The following is a 25786-nucleotide window of genomic DNA, read 5'->3' as shown; positions in this document are numbered from 1 at the left end:
CTCTAGAGTAGCCATTAAGAAAAATTATAAAGGAGATATAAACAAAATAGATAAGTAGAAATGAAACACTAAAAACTATCGAAATAACTCAGAAAAAGGCAGGAAAAGGGAAACAGGAACACACAAAAAGGGAGCAATCGTAAAAAAGAAATAATAAAACGGGAGGCCTAAATCCAAACACATCAATGAGAACATTAAATGTAAATGGACTGAACACACCAATTAAAAGCAGAGACTTCAGAATAGAGGGAAAACACCATGCCCAAACATATGCTGTCTACAAGAAACTCACTTCAAATGTAACAGGTAGGTTAGAAGTGAAAGGACAGTAAAAGACGTGTCATGTAAACACTAATCAAAAGAAAATTGCACTGGCTATATTAATATCATAGTAGGCTTTAGAGCAAAGAAAGTTACCAGTGATGAAGACAGACATTATACATGACAAAAGCATTAATTCACCAATAAGACACAACAACCCTGGAAGGGTACGTACATCTCCATAACGCTTTAAGATACATGAAGCAAAGACTGACAGAACTGAATGGAGAAGCAAATTCACAATTGCAGCTGGACACTTCAACAATCCTCTCTCAAGGAAGAGAAGTAGTGAACAATGGCAACAACCAAATGGCGTACATAGGACACTCCACTCAAGACAACAGAGCACATATTCAAGTGCACACGGAATATTCACCAACAGGTCATGTCCTGGGCCATAAAACAAACCTTAATAAGTTAAAAAAAATTAGAAAGTATTCAATATGCTCTCTGACCATAATGGACTTAGACCAGGAAACCAATAACTAGAAGACAACAGGAAAATCTCCAAATACCTGGAAATTAAACACACTTCTAAATCAGTGTCAACAGAACTTTTCTGCAAACGGTCAGCAAATAAACACTTTATGCATTGTAGCAGGATAAAAATGGCAGTACATAAACGGCCATAGCTCGGTTCTAATGAAACATTTTTTATGAACATTGAAATGAGTAGTATCCAACGACTTAAGATGCCACAATTACTTATACACACTTAATTCAATTGGGTTTCTGTGCTTAAAAATGGAATATACTCTGAAAATTTGATGCCTACTTCTAGTCTGAATCCATTTAAGAACTAGTAGAACAGTAATTCTCTTACCATAGTCAGCCCAGGCTGCATTCCAGCACGGATGGCCTCTATCTGTGTATGAGTGAACTGAATTGTATTACTGCAAATAGGAGTTGATAAGAAATTGGTTAAACATAAAGGTGGATGATGCTAGTAAGAATTTACACAACGAGATGTCTGAACATTTGCTCTGTATTTGTCCCTGGTCTCCCAATCTCTTCTTCCTCCCATCTGACCCCTTTTTGTGGCTATGCGTGTGCAGCAGAAAGTACATAAAGACATACTCTTTTAAAAAATTTTAAATGTACAGTACAATATTGCTAGCTATAAGCATAAGCAGATCACGTGACTGACCCAGTCTATTCTGAATGACTTTCTTTACCTCTGCCCCTCCCCAGACCAATTAAAACTGAATGAATCTTGTGGGAAAAAAAAGACTACAGTCATTTTTCAATATGGTTAGCCCAGATCTTATCTGTAGTGTCAAAGTACTGGTTTCCCATCTAATACCAAACACAATGCCACTTTATTACTCATGACACACATGCACAAGGGTAGCTGCTAAATGTAACACACGGTCATGAAGCAAGAACCTGCGGTCACGTTCAGGAAGACTGCTAACATTTCTTTTCCATAGTACCTGAAAATGTTTCTTTTTGAAATATTATTACACAATGGTCAAAAATGTCTCAATTACTGAGTCAACTAACAGAAGAAAAGTAAAGAGGGTCCAGAATCAGAAGTTTCTTAACATTTTCAAAGAATCAGAAAAACTTTCAAATATTACTAATCCATGTGAAATAGCAAACTATTATCTAACATTATAATTAGCAGAGGCAATGAAATTACCGTTTGGGTTGGTTGTAAGGATAAGGGCCTCTATTAGGAATAACATGAGGTTCAACAATCAAAGTTTTTGCCTCCTCGGTGTCTTCATCTTCTCCATCAACATCTTTCCGCTTCTTCCCCTTTCCACTTCTTACTGGAAAAGTTATCCTACAAGACCAAAACCTTCGTTTATTTTCACAATTAACAACACTTTGCCAAGTACCTGCCTGTCTCATTCATGACATTGTACAAAGGACAATCATGAGCAAGAATCATTTATGGCTGAAAGGAACTTACTCTCTCTGCATATAAATTTCAAAAAAGGAGACTTAAAAGCACTGAAATGCGGTTAAGGGTATTTAGATTAAGAAAAAAGCCATCTGATTAAGGGAGAATCAAAGAAGAGACATTTATCTCATTTTTTTCTCTATAGGAAATAACGTTTTTTTAACTGGGATAATATTCATACAAAACTCACCATTTTAAAAGGTTCAATTCAATGGGTTTTAGTACATTCACAATGTTGTACAGTCATCACTGCTCTCTAATGCCAGAATATTTTCATCACGCCAAAGGAAACTCCCTGTCAATTAAGCAGTCACTCTGTATTCCAACTCAAACCTAGCCTCTGGCAATCAGTCTACTTTCTGTCTTTATATCAGACTATTCCGGTCGTTTTGTGTAAAGAGAATCATATAATGTTTGTTCTCTTCTGTCTAGCTTCTTCACTTAGCATAATGTTTACAAAAGAAAATTTATATACTTAGAGCATATTCCCTGTAAAGTGCTTTACACATTGTCCTTCATTTAATCAGAAAAGGCTTTATGGGAAAGCTAGCATCTAAAATAAATTTCAAAAGACATTCCAGGAAGAAACAAATAGCCAGTTCTACAGAAGTGTAGGATTCAGTAGAGAAAATAAGGCTAGAGAGAAAGAGTGGCCCCTTGTTATGACACCTCTGGAATATCAAGCCTTTAAGGCAGAAGTTCTTAGCCTGGGGTCAAGGATATCCCAGGAAGCAACTCCCCATAGGTACCTGGTGGAAAGTCAATGAAAACTCTTTAGATTAAACTAAAAAATTAATTCTCTATTTGTACTTTTTCCAGTCTTTGTTCACATTCTGAAAAAAACAGATTAAAAAAAGCTAAGACCAAAGAAGCTAAGAGGTCAGTTTCTAGTCAGACAATGGAATGACTCTGGCAGTAGGCATCATATAATGGATTTAAGAGAGGCGACAAGAGGCAGGAAAGACACTACCATTACAAAGGCTGAAGGTGCTGAGGGTTTAGAGGTTAGGGAAGTATGGAGGGAGACTCGGTTTGAGAATTTAAAAGGGTACATGTTTTTAATATGTATGACTATTCTATTTATATTTAATGGTTAATTAAAACCGGTATGTTCTAATTCGCAACTAAGAAAGTAATTAAGTCCTTTGCTAACATCCCAGGTATACCGAGTGCTTCGCCACTAGCTCATATGGTGGAATTCATGAAGCGTTCAGTACTTCAGGTACTCTGTTCTTTTTTTTACTTAAACTAATCCAAAGCTCCTTTAATTCTGAGTATAACAATATTATTAATATTTAAAATTGTGAAAGCAAATAGGGTTAAAAGAAAAAAAGAATTTTTTCCTAAAAAGCACGAGTTCAGAATCACATGGCTCTTTATATTAATTAGGACTTATTTCTTCAGTCAAACGCTACAAATATATCAATATAATACTCTTCAAACTGATCGCTTGTAAGACAAAGGCTACTTTTACTGTGGTCTTAAAATAGCTACTACACAAAGAATTAGAAATAGAGTCAAATAAAATAAATTTATCCCAGTGATTATATGGGGAAGGTGAAAACTACCCAAACAAAATCTAGATATGATACTTAAAACTTATTTTAGCTACAGTCCTGACGGTCTCACTGAGAGTGACTACAGAAAGCTTGGAAAGGAGCACGTCCAGTTTTGACTTTACCTGAAGGGGGGTATCTGAAGAGCTGGGTCATCCACAGTCACTTTAACATTATGACCAGGGAAGCTGGTTTTTAAATGTTCAATGGAGAGAAATGTATCATTGAAATCAAGGGTGGCAATCTGATTGGGCATTTTGGAATAATGTGCACTACTCGGATCCCCGTAACCTAAAATGATGTCGTGCAGCCAGTCAGGGACCACACAATCAGTGTTCATCAGGTTCCGGATCGTCTCCAGCACAGCCTGTCAGTAGGAGGACAAAAACGGATTTGTCAAGAAGACATCTCAAACATTTGTACTTCAGTGGAATGTAGAGCTGGCTGCACTAATCCAGAATTCCCAAGTGTTTCAAGGCAAGAAGCTATTTTCTGCTGACAGGTGCTTGGCTAGACTGAATCAACAGCTATATTTCCAGCTGATACCACACACTGAGTTAAACAAAAGACCAAACTTAGCAAGAACAGTTTATCCACTAGGAGATCATTTAGACAGAATGTCATAAATGAGTTTATCGCTTGACTTCTCTTGAGTAGGATGAAAATCTGATCAGTTCTACACAATGGCAAGAAAACATTATAGAACAAACCCTTGAAAAAAAATGTTTCCTATTAGAAATTACTGGCTTTTCGTCTACCTTATAGCCTATAGTTCCTCATTACTGAGACCACACACAACCAGAAGCACATTAATGTGCGCCTTGATGGTGAAACACACCACAATTGAGAAATACTAAAATCAGCACTGCTAGAGATAAGAAATAAAAAATAAATAAACAATGATAAAAATGAAATGTCTAAATTTCAGAATGAAACAATTAGGACTACAATAAGAGGTCCCTGTAATAGTTAATACATACATTGTCAAAAGTAATTACTAAAAGTCAAGGCAGATTCTTAGACTTTCCAATAATTATTTCAACAAAGTGATCTATGCAACATACAAAAATCAGAAGGTAAGGCAATTAATTTCAAAGAATAACAAAACCAGATATTTTTATATTATAAATGCTATACATACAAGATAATGAAATAATAAGATAGTGTATGTTAATCACACTTATCTTATTTTCTTGCACTAACCTCTACCTAAAATTCTGTCTCATCAAAAGACAAAATAAGATTTAGCAAATAAATTTATTTCAGATTTAATCTATAAGTTAAGAATTTAAGAGATTTGTTTAAAATCAAAACAAAAGCAGTGATCATGATTTTAAATCTTTTTAAACCTAGTATCTGTGTAGTTATGTCTTAAAAGTTATTCAAATGAAAACACAGTACTTTTCATTATATAGCCCACAAATTACCTTAAAGTTATTTTCCTTTGGTTTTCTTCTCATTATTACATTGAAAGTTTCATACACATCTTCTGCTCCATTTTGTATAGTATTGGTCATATCTTGTTGATACTGATTTGGATCCAAAAACACTCTAAAAGTCCTTGATTCTCCTCTAAGACTGGGTCTGGGTTCAGGTCCTAGACATATTTTTTTTAAAGTTTGTTAAATGAAATACACACGTTTCAAATATCAAAGTAAGTTAGCAGTGTTCCTTTTCTAGAAATGATGAGTAAAGTATTGAGACTTAACTGCAAGCCATTCCTCCAACTAGAATGACTTCCACTCATCCATCTCATATTCCAAGCTGAAAAGATTTTCTCCTTTCTCTAAATTGTTACTATTTCTTCCCAGAACAATCCTGTGATGTTGATGCCCTCAACTAGAATAGGCACCTTACAAGTCAGAGAACTTTACTTGAGTCAGTTACTCATAGCTCCTTCTGTGTGTGTGTGAATATGTTAGTTGCTCAGTTGTGTCCAACTCTTCTTGCGACCCCATGGACTGTAGCCCATGAGGCTCCTCTTGCAGGCAAGAATATGGGAGTGGGTTGCCATTTCCTTCTCCAGGGGATCTTCCTGACCCAGTGATTGAATCTGGGTTTCCTCCACTGCAGGCAGATTCTTTACTGACTAAGCCACCAAGGAATCCCCAAGATGTTTCTAAATAGGGTTATGCTGGCATCTTGGGCAAGATAATTCCTTCTAGAAGACAGTTTTGCTTAGGTACTTAACATCCCTGGCCATCCATTAAACATTAATAGCTGACCATTGCTTCCCTACCCCAGTCATACGACATCATAGATACCACCATGTATTTTAAATCACAGGACAGTGTTGTTTCCATTTATGAGCCACTGCTATCATGAATCAGATCAGTGAAACTTAAAAAGGAAAAATTAGGAAAATATATCAGTGAACAACTATAGGAGGTATTCAGAGGTCTTTAAAAGCAATAAAGTATCATAGAAGGAAGAGTTTTAAATATAGGCAATTTCAAAAAAGCCTGCCCAAAATCTAATACAGAAGTCCAGAAACCATATTATTTATCTCTAAAACTGGGTGGTAGGTACCCTACACATTTCTATATATATAATCCTTTGTGCTGATTTAGTATATAAACAACTAAAAAATTACCTAGGATGCAAAAAGGCAAAGAAATTTATCATTATGTACACATACACTTTCAAAAATAAAAATCCTCATACCGTCTTCAATGACACGCCCTTTATCATCTAGCATGCCCTGGATTTCACAGCCTCTGACGTAAACTAGGCCAACCTGCTCAATAAAAGGTCTTCTTCGGTCAAACTTGGTGCCGTAAGGTTTTGTGGGACGCACAGTAATTAAAAAGCATACATCATGCTTCCGAAGGCCTAGGAAAACAGCAAACACATTTTCACTTATTAGAATGCTGCTGCTTTCTGTCTTCCATTGGTAAATTCTCTTCCTTTTATCTTTGGGAGATATAAAAAACATTTAAAATAGCAGAGATGATCAATGATTATATTTACTTTGTAACACAATTATAGATTTCCTATACCTTTAATACTCAATGTTTGACAGCAATAATTAAAGTTTCTCTTTATATTAAAATGAGAAAATTTATGCCATATATACGTTACTGGATAAGTCCTCTAGATCATGTTACAACTCCAAAATTAGATGTTTGTCATCTTTCTTATTTCTAACATTCTTAATAAGTAACCAAAAATATGGCTGGCATCTATATCATATTTAGCAGGTTTCTAACATCAGTTTAAACTATCCATCAGTGTCATTTCAACAATGGTCTAACTGCATTTCACCAGAATAGGTCAACCCTAGAATAATTCATCAAGGCATGAAAGCATTGTTTACAGACAGCATCTTGAGGAGACAGCCAAATATATATGTTGCTTCAGTTGGCAAATACTGAAATTTTCATAAGCAAATGTCAAGAAACAGGCGACTTGTGCCAAAGTCCATAGTTTCCCATTCATTAGCTCAAATAATGGATTTTAAATAAGATTCCCAGCTCTATTAAAAGCAAACATACTGGAAGATGAGTGATTTTTATTTAGACTACACAGCATGTAATGCTACATGTCATTTTTTTTCTCATTCATTTTTTATTAGTTATTGTATAGTATGAATGCAAATATAAACATTTTGCTTGCTCATAACCTTGGTAACAAGATAAACAACTCAATCAAATCAGCAAATGTGAGTGTGGCTAATACTATTAGCACCATTCTGGTGGCTTCAATATGGAATATGGTTCAAGTGTGCTAGAAATAATAACTGACTCATAATAATGAATTGATTGCTTATTTCCCAACAATTTCTAGGCAATGAAGCAGGAGAACAACGAAAACAAAGGGGAAATGATCTACTATGTGAGTTGTACTGCCTATATAACTTCTGATGCACACAACTCATTGAAACCTCCAAGTCTTAGAGTCAAACAGTTGGGCCTGAGAAGTAATTTTGTCTCTACCAATGTCACTTTTTTGCTTCACAAAGGGATACTGTGGGATGTCTCAGTCCACATTAAAAATACTTGTATTACAATAATCTCAACTCTTTCAACCATTTGCATTTACTCCATCCTGGCTCTGTCTTCTAGATATTTCAGTTTCATTAATTCTGTTTCTGTAATTTTAAATGGAGTAATGGAGAAGAGAATGACCTGAGCTTCATCCTTTCTTGAAGAGACAACGATCTTTTATAGTATTTAGCTTCATTTCCGCAAAACTTTTGTTTTTTATAGGACAATGCCCATTACTGTTTATGGAACTTCTCTCTCATTTTTTATTTGGTTGCTCTATCTGGAACCAATAAAGGGCCTGCATTTTGGCTCTGGCTTCCCAGAAAATACTCTTCTACCCACCATGCCCCTGTTGGGGTCCCAACTCCCAGGCACCACTTGAGCTCCGCCTCCTGCCAGATCAGCATTGGACTCTCATAGGAGTGTGAACCTCACTATGGTGAATGCTCCTTACGAGAATCTAATGCCTGACGATCTGATTCTGCATAATGGTGAGTAGTATAATTATTTCATTATATACCAGAGTGTAATAATAATAGAAACAAAGTACACAATAAATGTTATCACTTGAATCATCCCCAAACCATCCCCCTACTACCATTCATGGAATACTGTCTTCCACGAAACCTGTCTCTGGTGCCAAAAAGACTGGGGACCACTGCCCCAAATAAATCACTCATCCCACAATACCCTAATGTTTCCTATCTTGCCCATCAAAATTTACCCATTCTATTTCTCATCTGCCAGAGGTCCATTAAAAAAAAAAAAAATAAGATGACTTGATGGCCTTCTGATTAGCAGTCTCCAAAGTAATGGAAGTAAGGGGTTCCCAAGGGGTTTGGGGTAAAGAACCCCCTTTCCCCTTTAACATCATAATGAGAGCTTGTCTATATATCTCTACAAAGGGTCTTTGTTTCCCCCCAAGTTTTATTTCCAGGCATCACTAGTACTTCTAGGGGTAGCCAGTAAGTTACTTCAGTTCATTACCCACTATGTAAAACAGTATTTATCTTAATACCTCCTCAAGCTCTAAGGAGAATAAATATAAGACCTTCATCAGCAACTGAACGCCTCTCTCACAGTTCAGCAATAACAAAAGTATACATTATTTTAGATGTGAAATGTGCCAGATTGGAACAGTTTTGAGGGATACAGGAGTCATAAAAACAATCTATCACAAACTCTACCCACTACTGTGGCCATTTGTTAAACACCTGGCCAGCTTTGTTGCTGGATTCCTTCAAAATTATTTGACAAATGTATCATACAGTCCCTGAAGTTACAAATAGCGGTATCGAGAGCAGTAATTTCTGAAAACTGATCCATTAAGGGACTATCCCTTTCCTTCTGGCATGCCACAAAGGTAGAAGGAGATAAAGCCCACCAGCTCCGGTTTCTCACAACAGGGTAGTGAGAGCTGTCACGGACGGCTGGGAATAGAAAAATGCTAATTTAAATCAGTTTACAAGCCATTTCTGACACATTTTAACATTTAAAATGCTCTCCTCTCAGCTCTGCCAACTGCAATTTTTAAAACACTCTGATATGTATGCTATTTTATGCTTTTTAGTAAAGTATTAAGGTATTTATTATTCTGTATGATCCTTCGTGTTTTTACTAGTAATAATTATAAAGCAATTGCCATTTTTTAAGCCAAACTTAAAAGATAAAATTTAGTACACTTAAAAGGGCAATATTTAGTATATGTGTTTTTGCTAATGCTCTGAGCAAAAGTCTATAAAGTAAAAGACAAAAGGTAACCACTTCTTGAAATACAAAATTACCTTCCCATTCATCTTTGATGTGATCTCTGACATTCAGATTGATGGTAACATCCGCACGAACTCGGGTTGGCCAGTTTTCACCTATGTTGGGTTTAGCAACCTCAACCACAGTGAATGCCACAATGGGCTGGGCCATCCGTGCCCAGCCACCAAACACCACACCGCCGTACTCTGATTGCCTAAAAAGCAGAAGCAGATGATTACTCAAACAAGAAATAACTTTGCCCAACTTTTGGACAAGTTAAACTAGTAACTAAATTACATGTTTAGCTAGTATTTAAGCCCTAACAATAATATGGAAATCTTAAGAAAAACATGTAATTTATATACGTAAGAGCTGAGCCATTTTGTTAAAGAATAAAATTATCCAGCATTCAGTTTTATATTTTTGCCCTCTCCCCCTCTTTAGATAGTTGCTCAGTTGTATCCAACTCTGTGAGCCCATGGACTGTAGCCTGCCAGGCTCCTCTGTCCATGGAATTCTCCAGGCAAGGATACTGGAGTGGGTAGCCATTTCCTTCTCTAAGGGATCTTCCTGATCCAGGGATTGAACCCAGGTCTCTCGCACTGCAGGCAGATTCTTTACCATCTGAGCCACCAGGGAATATTTCTAAAAGCTGTTTCAAAATGTTTTAGAACAAATTAGACTTAAAAAAACTAAAGATAAGCAAATGATATCTACGCAAAAGCTTTCTTTAGGGGACAATATGTAAGATATTGAAAAGATATTGCCATGAACGGGAGTGTGGGGAATAATCAAGCTAGGTCTAATAATGAGAACCACTAACATGCAAATACTCATTATTTCTTCTTATATTAGTGCTTTAGCTTTTACACTAAATGGTGTATTTGGGAACTTTGTAATATTAAAAACTGCAGCAACACTCTAAAATTGGAAAGTACTGCCTAAAATAACATGCTTACCAAGACAAAGAAAATCAATATCCTAAGGCTTTTGTAAATAACAAAAAACTGCAAAACTACATGATATCAGAGTGAAACTAATTTAATAAAGTTTGCTATTCCAATGACTTGGTTAGTACTGACACAATTTCTAAAAGGCAATGTGTGTGTGTGTTAGTTGCTCAGGCATGTTCGACTTGGCGATCTCATGGACTAGCCCTCCAGGCTCCTGTCCGTGGAATTCTCCAGGCAAGAATATCAGAGCAGATCACCATTCCCTTCTCCAGGGGATCTTCCAGACTCAGGAACTGAACCTGGGTCTCCTGCATTTTAGGCAGATTCTTTACCATATGAGCCACCAAGGAAGCCCCCTAAAAAGGCATTACCTTGAGCATAAAAGCTTCTGTAATAATTTTCTATCACCTTCTCCATTCTTTACAACTTTACTTTAATATAGCTGACAGACCATAAAATTCATTCATTGTAAATGTGTAATTCAGTAATTTTCAGTAGATTTATAAAGTTGTTCATCCATCACCACAATTCAATTATAGAACATTTTCATCATGCTTTAAAAGATATCCCTCACCCACTTGCAGTCAATCCTGTTCCTACTCCCAAGCAACCACTAATCTACTCTCTCCAATTCCTTCCCTCTTTATAAAATCTACCTGCAACATGAGGTATTAAAAAAAAAAGTACAGCTTTCCGACCCTCGTAAGCACATCCTCTTACGCTGCTCAGCAGTTTCAACAGGCTGAAAAGATGACTAGAGCTGTGCAATGAGTAAAAATGCTTCTACTACTTTTCCTCCTTCAAGACATGAAACAGAAAGAAGACCCACCCTTTTAGACCTCATTGGTTTTAACAGTTTTCAATGATGGGCAGAAAAATAAATTTTTCAAAATTTAGAAAAACTTATTATCAGAAGTTATCTCCAAAAGGCATATGTTCTACTCGCAGAAAATAATGTAAGCTAAAAAAATTACTTTATTAAAAGACCATAAGAACTCTAAGTATTATTGCTTTATTTGGCGTTTAAGTAAAGTGTAAGTGCATTCTGCTTGATGAACTGCTAGCTATGAAGTCCCTACTTTGCAAAATGATCAAAATTTGGTCCAGAATCTGAACATATTAAGTGCAAGGTAGCCATAAATTGTAAGGCAGCTTTCTGATCAAGCACTCCCCCGGGGTCCAAACAATGGGCAGTGATTTCAGCAAAGCTGTGGGCAGAGATGATCAGCCAGAGGGTATACAAATTTCACAGTGCTGGCCTGCCCACTGACTCAACTGATTATTAAGTCAAAAATATTTTATGCTGTGTTTTATAGTCTCACCCAGAATAACTTTCCACATAATAATTAATTAAAAAATAGAACTGTGTATGAAATAAAATATGGAAGTGAAAAAAAATGGATCATAATCACAGAGTCCATGCAGCTCTCTGTAATTAGTCAGGAGAGAGGCCTGGAAGATACCTGAATCAGTTCACATTTAAAACACATTAAGCTTTTCACAAAGAATGCAGCATAATTATATATATGTCTGCATGGTGTGACACTAATGTGATGAAAATTCATTTTACAGAATTCTTTTACTCATTTTCAGTCATTTGTGATATGTAACTTATGGCCAGTAATAATTTCATACTTCAAAAGAAACAGTGAATGAAAGGCATTTACCCAAAGTCAGTCAAGTCTGAAAAGCAAAACTAATCTTCACAGATCTTATAATGCAGAACTGCCTACAACAGAATGAAAGGCTTTTCTTAAGCTAAAGAAGTTCCAGACGTAAGCTAGCAGGTGGAAAGTCGAGTTTGGGCCAGAAAAGTTCCTCAAATAACGGAACCTACTCAACAGGCCCTAAAAGTGAAGGCTGACAATTCCGTTTCTTCAGGGCAACCTATGGAGGGAGGGCCAGGGAAGACGTTCCAATATTCCGCTCTGTGCCATGTTCAGCTATGCCCCTCATCTCCTGCCAGGTCCTTTAGAGAGGCTGACCGAGACTAGTGGTGACAGCCGCAAGAGCAGTTGGGGTAACAGAATACCCCTTTATCATAAGCTTCTCGCAGGACGTAAACTGCCCTGCCGAGTACACGCCCGCTGGCCAGCCCATCCCCTTCCCTCTTTACCCTTTAACTATCGCCCGACTTATTCCCACTCCCACCCCACCTCCCAGAGCAATGATCTCTCCTGCTTTTCCCTCAGTCTCACTCCCAAGTACCCAGAAACATATTTTCTATTTTAGTATTTTGGATATATCTAATTCACATTGAAGAATTTCTCAAAGAGTAAAAATTTCATATTTTAAAGTGCATCTTCACGCCAGATGTATTATTTCTAAATATGTGTGAGGTTTCTGATAGAAGTATGTCAGCCACTGTTTGCGTCTCTTTGTTGCGAGTGGAACCAATTTACTAACCATGGCTTCATTCTGCTGACACTATCCTCGATGTCCTGCCTAATTTCATAAGTTGATTCTAGGCGGAAGAGATTGAAGTTCCTTAGAAGGTAGTCATGAAGAGTCAAAAACTGCAAATTCAACTTGGGAAGAGCAAGACAACCTGAAAAGGAAAATAACATCCATACTGAATTTTTTTTTTCTTAATCAGACATCTGCCTTATATATATAAAAAAAAGGCACCACAAATTTGTTAAGAACCTAATTTAACAGTGTTTAAAATACAGCATATTTGAAAAGGTCTTATTTTTTTTCCATACAGAAACTGAAACCAAGTTAACAAATGCCATATATTAAGATTGGGAATAAAGGATGAATTTCATTAATACACGTAATCGGTACATCTATGACTCATATGCAAACAGTGCTTCTAAATAGTGCTTAAAGATACTTAAAAGAACTGACACAAGGGTTCTAAAAAATTCTTTCCTTACCACCTAATTTACATTTGGCAAATCTCAAAGTAAATAATGCTACTATAAACACAGCCCATGACCAAATTTACCAAGGAAACTGAATTAGCATATTATATTACATAACTTTATCTTCAGCATATTATATTACATAACTTTATCTTCACTGTGTTCTGAACCTTTGCCTTTCTGATAGACTTTAAGGATAAGGCATTGACTTTATGTTATTCCTGGAGTTCTTTCCCTTCTCTGACAATATTAGTGAATAACATTCTTTCTATTACCCTCATGTAACACTATTTACCTTGGATAATAAATAACCAAGCACTCAGCACCTACATCAAAAGGTCAAAAAAGAAGAACCCCAAAATACATTTCCAGTGACATAACTAAAGTTACATTTATAGCATTACTAGGTCTCCTTAAAACACAGCTTTATGGGCACATTTTATACAGCATGATGTGCACACACACAAACACACACACACACACACACACATACCACTATTCATCAGGGAACGCTTAAGTTTAATAAAAATTCTTAATGCTAAGCATTCAAAACACTGAATAGTTTCTAGCTTCTACAGTTGCAACTGAGGGTACCAGAAAATTACCCTAATGTATGAAGAGTAAATCATGAGAAACGCTGGGCTGGATGAAGCACAAGCTGAAATCAAGATTGCTGAGAGAAATATCAATAACCTCAGGTATGCAGATGGCACCACCCTTATGGCAGAGAGCGAAAAAGAACTAAAGAGCCTCTTGATGAAAATGAAAGAGGAGAGTGAAAAAGTTGGCTTAAAACTCAACATTTACAAAATGAAGATCACGGCATCTGGTCCCATCACTTCATGGCAAATAGGTAGGGAAACAGTGGAAACAGTGACAAACTATTTTTTTGAGCTCCAAAATCATCGCAGATGGTGACTGCAGCCCTGAAATTAAAAGACACTTGTTCTTTGGAAGAAAAATTATGACCAACCTAGATAGCATATTAAAATGCAGAGATATTACTTTGCCAACAAAGTAATAGTCAAATAGTCCGTCTAGTCAAAGCTATGGTTTTTCCAGTAGTCATGTATGGATGTGAGAATTGGACTATAAAGAAAGCTGAGCACCAAAGAATTGATGCTTTTCAACTGTGGTGTTGGAGAAGACTCTTGAGGGTCCCTTGGACTGAAAGGAGATCCAACCAGTCCATCCTAAAGGAAATCAGTCCTGAATATTCACTGGAATTCATTCATATTAGCTGAAGCTGAAACTCCAATGCTTTGGTCCTCTAATGCAAAGAACTGACTCATTTGAAAAGATCCTGATGCTGGGAAAGACTGAAGGCAGGAGAAGGGGACAACAGAGGATGAGATGGTTGGATGGCATCACTGACTCAATGGACATGAGTTTGAGTAAACTCTGGGAGTTGGTGATGGACAGGGAGGCCTGACATGCTGCAGTCCATGGGGTCGCAAAGAGTTGGACACGACTGAGCGACTGAACTGCACTGACTGATACAGCAAATAGAAGTATGTTCAGGTACATATGATGACTTCCACACTAACTTTCACGTTACATCTGAATGCTGTACTTCATTATCATACCTTCCCCAGAATAGTATTCAGTTGGGACAATATTTTCATCCCATATGATCTTCTCAGTTGGATACAAAGGCATCTGGTTCAACTGCTGAATCTGAGAAATTCGACGCTCATGACGAGATACCTAAAAGAATCAAGTTTAGGATCAAAGTCAGAAACATCTTTTTTTAATCAAAATAACTTATTAAAAAATTCACCATGACGTATGGAATGAGAAGTTTAACAATGTTCATAAAACTTAACAAGAGATGTTTTTTCCTTTTTCCATGTTCTCCACAAATCAAATATGAAAGAGGTACTGATTATGATGAACTTTGGAATTCAGATCTGAGTTTAACTCCCAGCACCTCTACTTACGGGCTTTGTAGATGCTGGGCAAGTTACTGCAAACTCCCTGATTTTAATTCCCTTTTCAATAAAACAGATTAACTCCCCTCTTAGGTTTCCTATAAAAATGAAATGGAATCCTGTAAAACAGTGTCAAAGAGCTTGGCACATGCTGAGACCTTAAAAAAGATAATGCTATAGCACACAGCACTCATTAATACAAGAACAAAATGGGAGCCCTAAGTCCTAGGCTATGGTTTTCATTCTTGTACTAACTGGTTAAACAATCTGGGTAAGTTTATTAATAACTTGGCTTCAGTATTCTTTGTAAAATGAGAAAGAGAGAGCTGGACTTAATGACCTCTATGTACCCCTCCATTGTTAGTATTTCAGAGATCTATCTCAAATATAGAAATAAGTTTGTTACCTAGTTAAGAGATGCTAAAACAATATTTGAAACGCGTGTCACATTCTTTTCAGTAAAGATATTATTGTTGTAGAAAAGAAGATACCGTACTATCATGTAAAGAATATGCATATCCTAACTTTTTAATTATAATTTGGTTGGATATAAGCAGAATTCAAAGCCTGTGAAAATGTTTTAAGAGAGGGAGAAAATGAAAGATAATGATATAGCACTATAAATTTTTAAAACTGTTTTCTTTTCACTTAACTATTTAAATTTTAAGGATGAAATTTTAGCTGTAAGACCCTAAAAAGCATAGACAGGATCAATTTTATACTCAAACCAATTTTCCATTAGAAAGGTTCCTGGAAAAATCCTCATTTCTTTCTATAGTAAGGATTTATTATTAATCTCCAAAACCTGACTTACCAGAGAAGATTTTATATTGTCAGAAAATAGGACAAGGAATTTTTAGAAAGGACTTTCAGTCAGAGACAATGAAAAGTGACTTGTAAGAAGGAAGGCAAAGCAAGTGACCCAAGACACACAATTCATCCAAGTGAATATATGGATAAAAAGTATTCTCCATACTTGGTTAATTTAAAACCCTTCCCAAGAATTTCTCTCCAAATGGCATTAAACACCTGTCACCAGGCTTAAAACACCTGCTACAAATAGCTTCCTGTTACTACCCAAAAACAAGCATATCATCTTCCTCTTTACAGTTAGGAACTGTGTTTTAAACCTTATATTAACTTGAAGTATATCTCAAAACCATTTGCCTATTATTATGTGTAAAAAAAAGATATGTACAACACACCTCCATGCAGTGTAAGTTTATATAGGTATAAAAATATGTTTGAAACATACAAAAGACAACCCAATCTTATAGTAATCAGGAAACAAAGAATTAAAACAAGCTTTTTTTTAAAAAACCCATGAGATTGGCAAAACTGGGACACTCATAACACCCAATGCTGAAAAGAGCTGAAGGAGACAGACTCTGACACACCATTGATGGGAACATACAGCTTCTGAAGGACAGTCAGGCTGCATCTTTTACCTTCTAAATAAGCACATGCTTCAATCAAATAATTTCACTTCTAGATACCTTTCCTAAAGGTCCACATCTGAGCACAAAGAGGCCTGTATTAGGACTGCATTATTATTTGTAAGAGTGAACATTGCAAACAACCTAGATACTCATGGTAGGGTATGGTTAAATAATCATCCTCTTTCGGAAATATTTTATGGAAGTTTAAAAAGTAAAGTATATCCATTTCCCTCAAATTTGCTGTGAACCTAAAACTGCACTAAAAAAAATAAAACTTCACAAAAAGCTTGAGTTAATGCTCAAACTAAGACTCATTTCCCAAAATGACTGAGGAAGTGATAATTTTCTCTATTTCTAAACATTCATGAATTCTCTAGTGATAAAGGTATGGTTTAATATTCAAGGTGCTATATCTAAGTAATAAAATGAAAAATAAACAGATAAATGATATGAATATATATGTGTATTATCCATGTATGTGTGTGTGTGAATGTAACTGTGATCACTTAAAGGCAGAAATGCTGTCAGTCATCTCTGTATCCCCAGGGTCTTTAATCTGGTGCTTGACACAGATGTTGCTCACAAATGTCTGCATGGAATGAATCCACACCAGAAAGCAGTTTTAAGAGGTAAAAGACTTGAAAAAAGCAATCTAAGAGATTAAAAAGAAATCTGACAAAATCAAATGCTGATATGATCCAAACCAGGTAAAAGAATCTACCAATTTTTTAGCCCAGAAAAAAATATCTCTACCAAGCTACATCTTTAAGGATGATTCAAAAAAGTAGGAAAAACACGCATAATTCAAGGAACACTAATATTTACCAACAATTCTAGAAGAAATCCTTTATCAAAAGTCGTGTCTTCAGCTTTAGGAAGGGTTGGTAACAAGCAGAGGTATGATGCCACCTGGTGGAGGGTATTGGAACTGCAGAATAAAAATATTGAGATCAGAATATTGTCTTACAATTACAACTTCACTTTTGAAAAGTAATTTTACAGGCAACAAATATATGAAATCAGATATGAATATTAAACTTATAATACAGACTTCTCAAAGTCTTCTGTAAACCTCTCATAGTCCTTAGATCTTTTCAGGGAGGCTTCAAGGACATTTTTTCATATTAATACCAAGACATTATTCAGGCTTTTTCCCACTGTCTTTACATGTACAGTGACAGGAAAATGTGACAGTGGGTAAAGCTGGTGGCCTGAATCAAGGAAGTGGCACCATCCAGTGCTGTAAGTGGTCATGGCATTCCTGCTGCCACAGTCGTTTTTTTTTCTTAAAAAGTCTATTTTTAAAATGTCCATGATGAAACAGCAAAGATTTACTAATGTTATTAAATTTGGACTTGAGTGTCTGTTTTTTAGAAATGCTGTGTGACAGAACGGGAGGTATATCCTTTGCACACATGTTTTACTTGAATGAATGACTGACAACCTATGGTTATTCAGATTTGAATAAGAGCAAAAAATCTGAACAATAATAAACCTGTCGCTTCAATGAAAATAACAGTTTTGACAACTATTAATAAAGCTACTATATAAATCTCTGGACAGATTTTTCTGTGAATCTAAGTTTCCATTTCTCGTGGGTATGTCTGAGAACACCAGATCACACAGTCAGTGCATGCTAAACTGTGTAAGAAACTATCAAATTTTTTCCAAAGTGGCACTTTGAATTCTCATCAGCAATACATAAGAACTGCAATTGTTCCACATCTTTGTTAAGAGTCAATACCTTGTTGCTTTTATAAAGGATTCTAATAGGTCTATAGTGGTATCTCATTTTGATTTAAGTTTGCTTTTCCTGAATAACTAATAATGCCAAATGATACTAGTACCTTTCTATAGACTCACTGAAATCTATATATTTTCTTTGGTGAAGTATCTGTTCATATCTACAGCCATTAAGTTTTCTCTTGTTACTGAGTTCTAAGCTGTCTGGATACTAGTCCATTATCAGATATGAATTTAGCCAGTATTTTCTCCCACTATGGGGCTTCTCTTTTCATCCTCTTAACAATGTCTTTCAAGTGGAAATTTCAAATTTTGACCAAGTCCAATTTATCAGTCTTTTTCCTTTATGGACTGTGCTTTGGTTATCTGTGGAAAACTTTGCACAAAGCACAGTGACAAAGATTCTCTCCTCTACGTCTTGTAAGTTTTCATTGTGATATTTATGCCTATGATTTATAGAGTTAATCTGTGTATACGATATGAGGGATTGGTCAAGTTTCATAGTTTGCATATGGATGTCCAATTGTTCTGGCACCACTGTTGAAATTAGCCTTTTCCCATTGAGTTGACTTGTCACCTGAGTCAAAAACCAACTAATTATACATGTGTGGTCTATTTCACTCGACTCTATTCCAGTGATCTATGTCTACCCTGTTTTCAACACCACAATGTCTTGATTACTGTGACTTTATAGTAAGTTTTGAAGTTAGGCAGTGGAAATCCTCTTTGTTTTTTTCAAAGATGGTTTTGACTCTCTTAGCTCCTTTGCCTTTCCATATTAGTTTTAGAGTAAGCTTGGCAATTTCTATAAAATTTTCTGCTGAGATTTTGACTGGAATATGCTTACATCTATAGACCAATTTGGGCAGAATTCATATCTTAACAGAGTCCTCATTACAAGACCAATAAAGTTCTACATGCTTGAAGATGAATGCTATCTAGACTTGCAGTGATCAATTTCACAATAAATATAAATATTAAATCATTACATTATGCATATGATGCTAATATAATATTTTATGTCAATTACTCCTCAAAAAAAAAAAAATTAGGGCTCAGAAATCAGGCAACCAACTACCTAGGTTCAAACCCTATAACCTAGGAAAACTGTATAAGTTATAAAAAAATATAAAAAAGAAAGCTACGACAAAGAAAAAATTTTTTTTAAAAGATAAAGATATAAATTTTACAAAAAAGAGAGATGTGTAATTATAGTTAAGTAACCCAAAGATAAGAAAAGCTAGAGAAAAGCTAGTTTTAACTGTCAATAAATAGTAGTGCAACAAATAATATCACCTAAAACAGTACAAAAATAACTAAAAGCAAATAAAGAAAATTAAAATCCAGTCGTCCTTTCATACTGCCTTACCTAAGAGGTCCGAAAAACTTGACCAAGGATTCCCGAGTATCTACTTCTGCCACATTTGAGAGAGCAAAATCATAGAGTTCAGGGAAATGTGCAAAAGCAGCTCTCTAGAAAAGAACACGAAAAAAAAAAAATTAATGCTTACATATAACAACTTACTGCCTAACAGAAAAAATTTTTTAAAAAATATTAATGCACTTCTCTTTCTTATATGCTTCTCAAATGTGATCTCTGCCTTGTTCAAAAGCACTAGATACAATGGGAAAAGAAAACAGAATTGTTCTAGCAAGGGTGTAAAACCAGAGTCAATGTACAGTTTTTGATTTCTAAAGTCACATTTTGAATATACATGATAAGAGCCAGGAAGGCCAGCTTCACTGACAAAGACAGAAAACAAAACAAAACAAAACACTTTATTATTAAGAACTGGCTTAACAAAACTAAAAGGAAGTCTCAAGGGCAATTCCCACTGAAGAGGTGTCTGAGGGGGGCCTACAGCGAAGTGCGCATGCACCCTGCTGGACTCTGGCTCTCAGGGAGGAGAGGCCTCTCAGGGTAACACCTCCAACCAGCATGGGGCAAGCTGCAAGAAAACAGAAGGAGCAGCGTCATGCTGAGTTGATTCAGTGTGTGAGAGGTAACATCTCCAGTCCTCCTTGATGCCAAGGGAAAAGACCCACAGGTTTTTAAGTCCGCCATAGAGGACTGCTCAGAGGTTGCCAAGGTCACGGGTAAGGCCTGCCATGCGATCACCACAGACAACGGCAGAATGAGCCTGCGTCAAGCCTGCGAGTGAGCTCCCCGAGCCAGACGACGAAGGAGTCGGCTCGCAGGAGGGCGCCGGCACCGTCAAGGTCAAGCACAGGGACCCCGTCAGTAGGCGGACAACCAGCCTCCAAGAGACCAATCGCTGCGCCTTGCCGGTGCCGAGGGAACAGCCCACACCACACCAGCCACGGTCACTTCAAGGGCGGAGGCAGAGGAACAAAAGCACTGACGCTCTGAGAAAAGCGGGAAAGACATCTGAGCTGGGACTGCGTGCAGAAGAGCAATGGCCTTGAGAGATAGTGGGCCTGACGGTGAAAGATAATCTGAACTTAGGTTGGGCTGTGTCTTTACATGTTTCCCAGCCCCTCCCCGCAAAAGATTCTTAAAAAGCTTAGGATCTTAATTACTTTAAATTAAGAAATATAAGTCTTTTTCTTCCACTAGAGGAAATGGAGTTCAAGAGCACAATGAGCTCAGTAATAAAAACAAAGGTACTTTGGGGGCATATCTGAGCTGCACTGGTAAATTTCAGCCCCATTACATGTCTTTATCTTCAAAATGTATGAAGTATGCACACATACTTTGTCAAGTTGAAATACTCTTTCATAAAATAAAGTTGATATTTAAATGCATCAAATTTGCCCAATAACTAATATTTTTTGAGTGTCAAATATCAATATACTGATTCTCAAGACTGAGGACTATAAAAGAAACCTTTCTCTTTCATAAATCCATCAGAATTAGCAATATTTTAAAAATTCAAGATGAGCATACTATTAAATAAGTACTTTTCCTATTTGTACTACATAAAACCTAAATTATTTAAGACACAACTTCATGGAACAGATGCAAAGGCTATAATGCATTTCCCTTACCTGGAGAGAAGTAATTCTGTCATAGTGAATAGTTGTCATCTCATTCTCTGTCAGAGCGTTTCCAGTCTGGTCATTAATCTCAAAACCAGTATAGAACTTAAGCATGTCCAAAAGCTGAAAGGATACATTTAAATTAACAAACTGTGCAAACATGAGAGCAAAAAGGCAAAAACAGACACTATTAAAAATAATAAATAAGTCCAGAAACCTTCTTAGAGGTACCAAAAAGCCCTGGAATGTAAACACTACTACAAGCATTTCAGAACATGTACAAATGTTTTATTTAGGTGAGAATAAAGTACACACTGTGAATAAATTGTTAAGTCTATCTCATATACTTGGTCTACTTCTACAAGGAAGAACTTAAAACTGCAATCCCAATACTAAAGAAATATTAAGGAACTAATCAAAGGAAGTCAATCACTTTAACGGAAAAAAAGAAAATCTCTCTACATCACTGTAAATATATAGACCCATACAATTAGAGGGAACTCCTGAGGGTTTATGCCACTCAGAATTTTGCAATTCTCAATTAGCGATACTCTTCTCTATATTGAGAAAAAAAAATAGCAAGGTAGGAGGAAAAGCTAAGTTATTCATTCCTCTCTTGAGTCTCCATGGCCATCAAGCCCTTTCTTTGGCTTAGTTCCTGCGACTGCTGAAGGCCTCCTTTCCCCCTGTGACGGCAGCATCAACAGAATCTGGGGCTGCATTTGCTCCCAATTTTTATTATTCTTAATTCTAACCTATAGCAGATCAGATATTAGGATTTTTTAAATCAAGATTTTTCGGAGTATGGTTGATTTACAATGTTGTGTTAGTTTTGGCTGAATAGCAAAGTGAATCAGTTATACATACACATATATTCACTCTTCTTTAGATTCTTTTCTCAAATAGGTCATAACAGAGTACTAAGTAGAGTTTTAAGTTCTTATTAGTTATACCCAGTGGTGTGTATATGTCAACCCCAATCTCCCAATTTATCCCCCCTCCCCGATATTAGGATTTTAATGTATTTTAATACATGCGACCAATCACTGGGTAAAATTTAGTAAGAGAATAGGAAAGAAAGGAATGCTCACAGACACAAGAGAAGAGTTTTTAGGAGAGTATGTAAATATATACAAAAATGTTATCTCCAGCTGTGATCACACCAAAGCCAAGTGTTAGAAGTTTGTTAGAAGACTCTTCCTCTGGATGACACTGTAGGAAACGGGAAACCCGACTACTCTGCCTTCCTACACAAAGCAGGAAACCAAGCGCACTTGCCCTTCAAGTCAAGGCAGAAGACCAAGTATATACACACTTCCGCTGTACCAACCGCCGTCACTATCAGCTCATGGAAAGAGAGCCAAGATATTAGGCTCTTTGCTAATACTTAATGACATTAAATAACTTCCCTTGAAATTAATGCTTATCATTTATTTACAGTCCACAGTAGTCACTGACACAGAATCAAAATATATGAGCACATGGAACTATATCATGCATAATTTAGCCCAATGATAACATCACATGTTAACAAAAGTTTTATTAGAATTAACTATCCCCCTCAATTTTAATAATGCTGAATTGTTTTACTGTTTTAATAAAATGAGTATTTAGAAGAGAAAAAAAGATGATGATATAACATTAGTAGAGGCCACCTACATGAGGAGGCATCCACTTTGTATGTTAAGACTTGGCTTCACTTTAAAATGACTAATTTGTAATCTACATCATTCAACTAAATATTTAGCAAAAATTTACTTTGTGCCATGCCCTGGTACTCCCAGTTGCATGGCGAAGGAAGAAAAAATCAACTTAGAAATGAAAACAGTAAGTATATTCAGATACACAAATGCTTACCTGGGAAAACAGATGGCCATCCTCTTCTCTACGAACAAGATTGGAAAGGTAACAGTGAACCAAAAGGTGGGAGTCATCCAGGATGGTATTAAACCAGCGTCTTGTGGGGAGTAGGGCCTAGAGAAAGTAATCACCACAGCAGTAAGTATGCATGCTCTCCCAGCTAGAGGCAAAGTCCACTGATACTCAGCGCAGAAGTGTTAATCACATACAGAGTACCTTCAGCCCCTCAAAAGACACTGCACGAAGCAAAGGGTCTAGTCTATGCTACAAATAAACTCAGTGGTAATGTTTCTAAACAAAATACAGCACTGGAGAAAAAAAAAAATCTCAGATTCTATCTTGGCCGGTAGTTTTCAAACAAAATCCTGTGTGAAATCCCAATATATACTGTGTGTAGGTTTAGAAATGGAGAAAAGGGAGTGAAAATCCCTAACTGGAGATTCCTTTCTCAGTTTCTCCTTCCCACATCATCCTATGACAGTCAGCAAGACAATACTGAGAAACTATGACAAACATGGTTCTGAAACCACTAATCTAGTCAAATATCCTCATGTTAAAGGGGAGGTTATTGAGATCCTCAGAGATTATAGTTGCAGAGCTTGCATCTGAATGAAGATCTCATGAATGACAGCTAGTCTAATACTCTAATCCTCATGTCTAGAAACCACCCTAGCTCTCCCAATAAGAGATGAACAAAAAGGATTTTCTTTCAACTTCCTGCATTAAAAAGGGAGAGGAAATGAAAGGAAATGAATTCAATCCCAACTACGCCAGCTCTGCATCTGAACTTTGCATCAAAATCTTACACCTAGTAGCATGAAATTTTTTTTAAGAATTTTAATTTTAAAAATTGACAATAGCAAGCAGCTACATCTTTCTTCAACAACAATATTAGGCACACTTAGAAAAGTGAGATGATTAAAAAGATGGCCATAAACCGATGACTTCAGCTCTTTCTAAAACTCTATGAAGGGGTAATTAAACATGACAGAAAATAAATTGCCCTTGCTGGACTCATGTTGATTTACTAAATAATGTTTTTAATAGAAACACAGCCCTTTGACAGTCACCTGAAACTTCAAGAGTCAATCACTTTTGACTTTCTTCTCTATAAGATACTTGAAACAGGTACAAACTAAGGCCAGCTTGAGGTGATAAAGAAATATTTCATATATAGTCATGGGTTTAATCTTGCATATATAATCATTAGCTTCCTTAATGAGTATGTAACAGAAAAAGAAAAAAAGAAAAAGAAAAATCACTGTACACTTCTTACCTCTAGATCAATCATAAGTTCAATAAATCTTTCACAGTAATGAACTTTGTCCATAGTGACAGGATCTAGACATAAGAGAGAAAACATGTTAAAACTTTCTTACTTAGGTCATTCTATGGTTCTATATCCTAAAACTGGCAGTTATTTAGTTATTTAAATAAGGTTATTTATCTTATTCATCAGAATTGGACTAACTATGATTCAGAGTACAGACCTCACATATTTTCAGAAAGGGCAGGCCTTACCCTTACATTAAGCTCTATAAGTAGGAGAAAATGAAAAATATAGTTTGCATCAGAGACACATTTTAAAAATGAGACCTGCAAAACTATTTTTAAAGTGTTTATTTTTAAGGCCATTTTTGTTTTCAAAATAAGTACAACTCTGTGACATGATATACTTTCAGACTACAAATCTCTATTTTTTCCTAATGTCAGAAAATGTTCTGCTATTTTACCAGCTAAAATCATCCTGGCAAGATTGTTCCGACTGAAAAGGAGAAAAATTTAGGGTCCCTAGTCTAAAGACTCCCAGCAGTGAATAACCCAGTGCTAGACCTACAGAAGGTGTCCTACAAATGCTTTATTTGAATTTATTTAAATCTACTTATTCATTTGTTGTACATAGGAAAGTAGAAGGGTTTATGTGAAGAAAGACTATGAATACTTTTGTAAGTAACACATGCCCATAGTTCAAACCCTAAAATAACATAACTATAGAATTTCACGGCTAGAAAAGACCTCAGAGAACATCTTACTAGCCTTTCATCTTATAGGTGAGAACTGAGGACCAGCAGAAAATCATTTGATTTTTGGCTGGTTAGAACTGGAATCCAGGTTTCTGAGACACAGCCTAGGTCATACAGTTGCTAAAAGTAAAGAATTTAAACGAGTGACTTTTAAATTAAATCCATTCAAACTGGTCCTCTGCTGTATCTTCTGTTCTTATTACTGGCAAAGGAAAATAATTTTGTCCAAAATTTAAAAATGAGCAAAATCTGTATTCCATATTTTTATTTATAGTTTGAGAAAATTACTGGAAATGGCCTATTTAAAATTAGAACATGATGCTTGGCACTCAATTTCTGAGTTCTGGTGGATAAAGCTGCATATTTTTACACTAATTGGCCCTACGAGGCATGTTGTTCGAGCTGAAGCCCTGTTATTCCAATTTTGGACACCAATAAATTCTTATCA

At 36.1% G+C, this 25786-nt stretch overlaps 1 protein-coding gene across 1 annotated transcript in view; it reads right to left on the bottom strand.

Moving 5' to 3' along the window:
- AQR (aquarius intron-binding spliceosomal factor) overlaps positions 1 to 25786 on the bottom strand; it is an 80461-nt gene that overhangs the window by 30473 nt on the left and 24202 nt on the right. Inside the window, exons 10-22 of the mRNA XM_061157632.1 lie at positions 24591 to 24655; positions 23312 to 23428; positions 21464 to 21577; positions 19824 to 19927; positions 17537 to 17639; positions 14928 to 15048; positions 12881 to 13022; positions 9557 to 9735; positions 6451 to 6618; positions 5214 to 5383; positions 3912 to 4153; positions 1964 to 2110; positions 1145 to 1214 (exon numbers count right to left, since the gene is read on the bottom strand). Coding sequence (XP_061013615.1) covers positions 1145 to 1214; positions 1964 to 2110; positions 3912 to 4153; positions 5214 to 5383; positions 6451 to 6618; positions 9557 to 9735; positions 12881 to 13022; positions 14928 to 15048; positions 17537 to 17639; positions 19824 to 19927; positions 21464 to 21577; positions 23312 to 23428; positions 24591 to 24655 — 1742 coding nt within the window. The remainder of the gene's footprint in view (positions 1 to 1144; positions 1215 to 1963; positions 2111 to 3911; positions 4154 to 5213; positions 5384 to 6450; positions 6619 to 9556; positions 9736 to 12880; positions 13023 to 14927; positions 15049 to 17536; positions 17640 to 19823; positions 19928 to 21463; positions 21578 to 23311; positions 23429 to 24590; positions 24656 to 25786) is intronic.

This window comes from Dama dama, chromosome 12, assembly GCF_033118175.1.
Source record: "Dama dama isolate Ldn47 chromosome 12, ASM3311817v1, whole genome shotgun sequence".
Lineage (NCBI taxonomy): Eukaryota > Metazoa > Chordata > Mammalia > Artiodactyla > Cervidae > Dama > Dama dama.
The sequence above is the reverse complement of the archived record's forward strand: the minus strand, read 5'-3'. Positions and strand labels throughout refer to the sequence as shown.